The sequence below is a fragment of the Solanum dulcamara genome, chromosome 4 (genome assembly GCF_947179165.1).
Source record: "Solanum dulcamara chromosome 4, daSolDulc1.2, whole genome shotgun sequence".
NCBI lineage: Eukaryota > Viridiplantae > Streptophyta > Magnoliopsida > Solanales > Solanaceae > Solanum > Solanum dulcamara.
Window position 1 is genome coordinate 39,082,730 of NC_077240.1, and position 8,550 is coordinate 39,091,279.

At 28.4% G+C, this 8,550-nt stretch overlaps 1 protein-coding gene across 2 annotated transcripts; it reads right to left on the reverse strand.

The window, feature by feature from the left end:
* Nucleotides 1-2,221: 2,221 nt before the first annotated feature.
* Nucleotides 2,222-7,112, reverse strand: LOC129887343 (uncharacterized). Of its 2 annotated transcripts, none has more exons than XM_055962407.1 (6): nucleotides 6,961-7,112; nucleotides 6,801-6,868; nucleotides 3,179-3,241; nucleotides 3,033-3,080; nucleotides 2,731-2,793; nucleotides 2,222-2,593 (listed from the first exon to the last, which is right to left on the reverse strand). In XM_055962407.1, exons 2-6 carry the CDS (start codon nucleotides 6,843-6,845, stop codon nucleotides 2,543-2,545), a joined length of 270 nt encoding a protein of 89 aa, XP_055818382.1. In that variant the 5' UTR covers nucleotides 6,846-6,868; nucleotides 6,961-7,112; the 3' UTR covers nucleotides 2,222-2,542. The 2 variants fall into 2 exon arrangements, with proteins under 2 accessions (XP_055818382.1, XP_055818383.1); XM_055962408.1 differs by having other exon boundaries at nucleotides 6,801-6,884; nucleotides 6,961-7,103.
* Between the last annotated feature and the right edge of the window lie 1,438 nt (nucleotides 7,113-8,550).

Below are 8,550 nucleotides of genomic sequence, written 5' to 3' on the forward strand. Positions count from 1 at the left end.
ATTGGAAAAGGAGCGAACCAGAGAAGAAGAAGAAGAATTGGGGAAGAAGGAGCGAACTGGAGAAGAAGAAGAAGAATTGGGGTATGAATTGTAAAGGGATATCTATCTATAATTATTTTATTTTTATGGGGCATGGACTTATTTTTCTCATTTTTAGGCTTTAAACTTGTTAAATACTTTTGGGCTAAAAACTGCCAATTTTATAGGAGAATTGTACCTATGTTTCAATTCTTCAATTTTCAAATAATGTTTGTAATAGTAATTTAGATAAGAATTTTTACATTAATGAATTCTTTTACATTAATTATTATTCTTTTTGGGGTACTTTTTTTTATTATAGTCTATAGCATAATTTACCTTGAAAACACTCATTGCTCCCCTCATCTTCCTCCTCCTCCTCCTCCTCCAACCCCTCATCTTTCTCCTTTTCCGGCGAACAAAACAACGAAAAACAACCACCCCAACTCTCATTTTTCGTTCTCACCTCCACACCACCACCAAATAGACCCAACAACAACAAACAACACAATAACCAAATCAAAAAATCACTAAATTCCTACAACAAACTGGGAGCTTCAACGAGCTACATCGATGTCTAGTATTTATTCTTCTTTCTCTTTTACTTTAATTTTAATTTTATTTTTCAATTTGTAACTATTAAAACCAAAAAGGATTGTAGTTTATATGTTCATTGCTTAAGTAGAAGTGTATAACATAAAATCTTTGGTGTTGTTAGATCTGAATAGAATAGCGATGGTGTTTGTTGATTTGATGCGCTTCATGGAAGCCGGCGTTTAGATCTGACCAAAAATTCTCTCAGTCGTTCAGATCTGGTGGTGGTGTTTGGACAAAACGATTGGAGAAAGGGGAGTTTGGTGGTTACGGGTGGACTGCGTGGTAATTTATTTTGGAATTGGCTTGAGCAACTGATAGTCCGATGGTGGTCTGGTGATGGTCAATCACCGGAGAAGAAGATGTGCATCTTTGAAAAATTGTATTACAATTGTATTAAAAGTGTATCAAATATAAACGATTGTTGTAATACAATTCAAATTCAATATTATACATTATTATGAATTTGATTATTGTTATTTCAGAATAAATATAATATATTTCAAACAACGTAAACTAATTTAAATAGTACCAAAATATTTGAAATTCACATATAATACTTATAATACATTTGTATTAAAAATATTTTAATTATATATACGCCACATGCTTTGAAATATGTCTATAATATGTATAATATATTGAATTCAAAATATTTCACAATTGTTGTTATTTTTTTCTCTTATTAATTGTGTTAAAAGTGCATTATACCTGAATTTAAAATAGTCAAATACTATTCAAATTAGTTTATATATTACAGTTGAATTTATAGTTGTATTAATTATAAACGATTGCTGTAATACAATTCACATTCAATATTATACATTGTTATGAATTCAATTGTTGTTATTCCAACAAGTATAATACATTTTTAACAACGTAAATTAATTAAAAAATAGTAATGGAATGTTTGAAATTCACATATAATACTTATAATACATTTGTATTAAATATTTTTTATTTATATATATTCACCGGGTGCATTGAAACATACCTATAATATGTATAATATATTGAATTTAAAATATTTATAATTTTTTCTCTTATTAACATTGTGAAAATATATTAGTGTATTAAACATATATTAGTTATATATTCACCATGTGCATAAAAATATACCTATAATATGTATATATATTGAATTCAAAATGCATTACAATTATCGTTTATATTTATTTCTTTTATTACTGAAAAATATTATAATATACAATTTTCCTTTAATTTTCATACACCTTAATAAAAAATTTGAAAAAAAAACAATCTTCATATTTTATATCTTCAAAGAAAATAAATATTAGTCTTCACTAAATATCCTTAAACATTAAGATATAAGTTCCAAAGATATTCTCAATTGTTTGTAATAATATCCAATCCAAAATCAAGTTTTAAATTAAAATAATTAAAAATTTAAAAGAGAGTGAGAAATGGAAGAAAAGAGAAGGAGAGAGAGAGAAACGGAAGGAAAGAGAAGAATGAGAGAGTGGGAGAGAGAAAGAAGTAGACAGATTGTTAAAAAAGTTATGCGATAAAGCATATTTTACTATTATAAGTGGTAATTATGAGGCTAATATATATTGTTTAGCTAAAAAAAACCATTTAGATACTCTAATTCTATCCTGCCAATCAGGCCATTGGCGGCCCAAACAATGCTTCGCTGATTTTTGATGAATATAAGTATTAGCAATTACAAACCAAAAAAAACAATACAATTGGAGACTCTGGAAAGAGGAAAAATAATAATTTTGAAATGCTCAACCAATGAAAGTCTTAAAAGAACTATTGGTGATTACATCCAAACCCCATATTGAAGAGAGGACCTTAGTTAACAATATATAACAACACATGTATTTATGGTGACATATTATCTACTTAGCCAGCAAAGAACATAACAAAACCAGCATTTTGAAGTGGCAGAGGTCCAACATTTGAGTCAAGATGTACAAGCAGGTCTTCGAGGAGGCAGTTGTTGATGAGCTGTTCTCTGTTCCATTTCCAATAATATATTCTCACTTTTAAATTACTTGTAAATGAAGTTGGTAATAATAACCATAAGTATAATAATTTGTTTTTTTTTAAAAAAAAATGATTCACAATAGTATGTCCAAGGGTTGAAACTACCTGCAATTTGGGACGCAATGTTTCTATAGCCACTGTTGATTTTTGATCAACTCCTGCACCTTGCTGTATCCATATGAAAAGTACCAACATTACAAAAAAGCTAAAAGGATACTGAAGTTTCATGCCGGAATAATTAGAGATTAAAAATTAAGAAGAACTGATATAAATAGCTGTCCTTTAATATATTAGTGAGTAATACAAAAAAGTATTATTTATTATTTATTATATATTTGACTAGCCAACGTAATTTTTTTGAGTTGACCGACCAAATGTGTAACTTGCGCTTTAGTTTATATGTCTACCTTGCATAGAGCCCAGTCTGCAGAATCAAAGAAGGCACGTTCATGATCCTGCATCCACAACATTATAAGTGGTAGTGAATAAATTTTTTAGGCAAAAAGATTTTTTTTCTTAAACATTATTAAAGAAAAAAATATATAAAACTTGCCTTTGAAATCAAAGGCTTCTTCTTTGGCACAAGTCCTCCATATTTGTTACCAGTTGAAGTAGTCTACAAAAGTTGGAAGCAATACCAATTATACCAAACAATCAAAGGTTGAGTCAGGAAATTAACGACTTAATATAAAATTAAAATCAGAAGCAGACACCTAACTCTACATAAATCAATTACTAACATTTGACTATCTATTTAGTGGTTGCCTAAAAGAAACTTTCAAAACTTGTGTTTACCTAACATTTGACTTGATTTGACATTTCGAGAAACAATTTTAAACAAGGGAAAAGTTCAATGGGACCAGGCACAGAACCCCATGTGGCAATCTAATTTGTCTTTTTCCTAACTGTATTATTCTGATTAAATCATAGTGTAGAGAGAATGGAAAATGGATGAATAGCTTATTGGACCAGTTTCTGAAAAGTTATAAATATCTATTTTGGAAAATGAAGATGTTTGATCGAACCTTTTAACGAAGAAATAAGTGTTTTTGAATAGTAATAAATATTGCTTTTTAACTTCTAAATATAAATTGAAAAAAAATAGTTTCTCCAAAATATAAGTGTTTTTATTTTTTTTATAATAAAAATATCTATATGAAACAGTGACGATGTAATGTCAAAGTTTAACTATATATAAATATATCCTTTTATCCAAAATAATAATTCATATTTATCAAATTAAAATTAGTATCTTTCTTTTTCTTAATTTTTTAAATATTAAAAAACTCTTAATCTTGGCAAGACATTACTAACAAAAATACTTTTCAAATAATTTAGCAAAATACAAACGGCTAATTTCGTAAATGACTTTTTCAAAACATATTTTTGAACAATAAATGTTTATTAAAATCAATTGATTTGTGATGCGCTATGAAAATCCCAAATAGAGCAAAAACTTTCAAAGACTAATCAAATAAAAAGTAGGAGTACTTCATAGACATTTTCTAATTATATTTAAGTCTAGTTACCTAGATGACCAAATAAAATTCTTTTTTTACGACCAAATATAATTCATCATTTAGTTAATAGTATAAAATAGGGCTGTACAGGGCAAATCGATAAATCGCACCAAATCGACAAATTGAACCAAATCGGAAAAAAAAAAACGACTAGTGGTTTGGTTTGACTTGATTTGATGTTTGGAAAAAAAATCCGACCATTATAGGGTTGGTTTGGTTTTAACTAAAAAAAGTCAAACCGAACCCAAACCGACCCGATTATAGATATACTATTTTTAAATTATGTTATACATAAAAATATTTATTAAAATATAATTTATAAATATTTTTTTAAAATTTTTCATAATTTTTGTTTTCTTTCTTACATTTAGATTTGGACTTGAGAAACTCATCTAAATAATATACAAAAAAAACTCATTTTATAAAATTATATTATAAAGTTAAAACTTCAAACAGTGTTCTGCCTCCATCTTATATGTTGATATTTTGTACTAGAACTCTTTTTAAGAAGCATTGCTCTGTGTTTTTTATTAGATACTATGAAAAACCCGAGAAACCCAAAAAAAAATCCAAAAAAAACCGAAAAACCCGAGAAAAATTGATATCGAAAAACCCGACTTTTATTGGTTTGGTTTGATTTATAGATTTAATAACCCGACACAAATGATTTGATTTGATTTGTAAAAAATCCGAACCAACTCGATCCATGTACACCCTAGTATAAAATTATGTGTCCAACTTGTTTACTATTTGTAAAACGATAATTCATTAATAAAAAGAATCTTCTGATTCAAACTAAAGTCAATTTCACTAAACATCCTATTTAAATAGCTTAATTTGCACTTAAGTTAGTGCCGACACATTTCAAATAATTGAATCTAAATTATGAGTGGCTCAAATGTTTACAAAGATAAATCTAAAATCAGAAAGCATATAGCTTTTAGAGACCACTCTTTTGTGATCCCCTAGAGCAGGTTGCACGTGATTGCTTTGCCCCTTCAACCCCACATATCTACATCATATTTATGCTTATTCTTTTTCATAAAAATAAAATAAAATGTCTGAAGATATCCTTTTGGACCACATTACCAAAATTACAAAGAATATCTTATGGAACCAAATAATATATGTGAAATCGGGTCATATTGCTAATATAATGCAGATAATTAAAATATAGTATGATTTGTGCCCAATCCTAATCTATCAACACATGATCCTTCTTTGTCTTATTTACTTAATTCTTTTCTAATCATGTTTGGTACTTGTGAAAAGATATAATAATCACACGAAAGAAAAACACCATTTTTAGAGAGAGAAAAAATGTTAGTAAACTCATATATGTTTTATATTACTACATCATTTGAGAGGAACCTTGATTAAATGACGTGCTTCAAATCTTTAATAATAATAAAAAGTGTCTAGATTTTGAATGAAAATATTGTTTTGAAAAGTAGTAACCAAATATTGCAGAATTGGAAGGGGAAAAAAAAGGCACATAATTCAAATCGAACTGAACAATTAATTACTCTTATTTAATAGTGATTTTAACCTTACAAGATTAATATATTAAATCATTAAATCTTTCGACCCTTGAATTCTTGCATGTTTACTGATCCAAATTTCTTAAATATATCCATCTTCTATGTGATTATTGTTTTATAAAAAATATAAATATACTACTATTATTTATTAACTTTAATTGGAAGACGAGAGAAAAGTTAATCGCACAACAAGCTAAGGTTTAAGCCTTTTTTTTTCCTCCAGACTCGGCTACCCAATTTGCATTTCATATATAACTATCGATTACGTATGTTCGGCCCAATAACACACACGCTACATTCATCTTTACTCTTTTCATACTTTTTATTAAAGAAATTAATAAATATAAGAAAACGCTATACATTGTTCACAATTAACTTAAATTGAAATCTAATTGCCCCTCACCTCTAAAATTCTCTCGTACTACAGAATAGACCTAAGTATATAGGTCGGAAGATATGGTTTTTTAATCTTTTAAGAATTTATTTTAAATTTTACTTTTATAAAAAAAAAATTATTTTCACACAGCAAAAAATCTTTAAAAATAATTTTTTTCTATTAAATTATAAGGGGGGAAAAGATACTATTTCCTCGTTTATGCACCTTTAATTTCATTTGAACGATTTATGCATATATATCAACCGATTAGATATATTTCAGTTTCAAATTAGTTAAAGTTGCAATGCTGTGTAAACCTTACACCAGAGAAATTAAAAGGTATTCTCCCCGTTCAATTTATGTTGTATTATTCGACTTGGTATAAAAATTTTAAAATAAGGATAATTTTGTTAGGCTCATCAAGTTACCCTTATTAAAATCATTTTAGTGCTTACTTTTAATTTTTAAAAAATTCATAATAAAGAGTTAAGAAGAACCCAATAAGAATAAACCAAAAATAGTGTCATCAAATAATTGTCAAAAAAATATCAGTATTTAGGGGACGATTTAAAAAGCAAAATGGTATCACGTTTATTGAAACCGGAGTAGCTAATATTTGTTAATTCATGGCTTTTGTATATAATTGATGAAACAAGAGACATGTTCGTGACCCAAAAAGGTCAAAGGATTTCCCTTTGAATGGAGAAAGAGAAAAAGTAATATAATTTGAATTAGTACCTGCGAAGAAACATCAAACTCTTCAGTTGTGCTGTTATCTGCCATCTGATGAGCAATTAATCTCTATCCTGTTTCATCCACTCACTATATTTATAAATTTATAGAAAGAGATGGACTATATATTAAAGTATGAATAAAATAAAATGGAATCTTGGAGTACCTTGAAGCAGAGGAGAAAAGAGGAACAAGCAAAGGCAGAAAGAGAAATACTAGGCTGACGAAGAAACGGTGGGAAAGAGGAAGGTGGGAGTTAGGAAAAAAGGATGCTTACGTTACGTGACGCTACGTTACTACTCCGTCATTAAGAGAGTCAGATAACAAAGTTATATAAATTAATAAAGACGTGTTTTATTTAATTTTTCACTCCAACTATACCTCTTGGCGTTAAAAGGGTCCACTTTTTTTAAAAAAAAATATTTTTTTAATTATATCGGACAAGGGGGAAATTAGGAGAAAGGGAATACTGAGACTAATGAATTTGCTAATTTATTTTTTGTTCAAAATTATATATATCCTTATAGTCATATATACAACAACAATAATGACCAGTGAAATTTCACATTTGTAATCATATATAATTAGTTCAAAATTATGCTTGGACAAAAGTTCGGAAAAAGTTAGTGGAAAAGAGCGCACGTTGAGTGTCAACTGTTAAGACATCAATATCAGATGGACTCTTTAGTCTTAGCTCCATCCACACCATATATCACACATGTTTATTTTAACCTGCAATAAAATCGACACTCTGCATAATTCTGAAATCTTTAAAAAGAATAATTTTTTGGCCCTTGAATAGGAAGATAAGATTAGACTATACAGATTAAACTTTATAGATGATACGATAAATACGTAATACAAATAATTATTTATCAATGCGTAAGTAACTTTAATCTAAAAGTACTTTTCATTTTGTATGAATGCGTTTTGAAATATATTAAATTTGTACATATATCCATGAATTCTCTCTTATATAAATCAAACCCAAATCCCATTAGACCAAAAAGAAAAAGGTTATATAACTCGCATTTTTTAAGAAAGTTATTGTTTCTTTAATTATCACAAATTTTAAAATAATTTATTTTATATTGTATGTTTTTAAAATATCTGTTTATATTAATCATTGTGTACCTATGTCACGATCCAATTTACCAAGTCATGCGTGCACCTACTCTACTACCTAGATAAAGAACCCTCAACCCCCAAATCGGTTATAACAATGCGGAAAAATAAATAAATCAGAAGCTAACACTCTAAATAATTATGAAATTACCATAAATAGATTTAAACCTCCAAAGTTGCTAAGAAAACATACTCACACACCCAAGGAACTAGTCTAAAAAGGTACAAGAGCTTCTTAGAATACAGTTTATAAAAGAAATAAGACACAACTCTCACTATAAAGAAAGAGGAGTAGAAGCTGTCAGAGATCATCATCGTCATCATCTATGAAACATCATTGAATTTCTCCAACCAGACTATGCCAAGTGACATAGTAAGAGTTGTATCAGTACAAACAACACATACTAGTATGCATCATCGGCCAACCTGAACCTACCACATAATATAAAGTAAGCATTAAGAAAGGAACATGCAATATGAAAGTTACACCACCCCAAGTCTCTATGCACATGCTTTCACCATCCTAGGTATGATACCCATAAACAAGTACACTCTGATCCCAACTTCCTATCTTATTCTCCTGCCAACTCTATCATTAAATATTCAACCCTCTTACCATTCTAAGATTCCC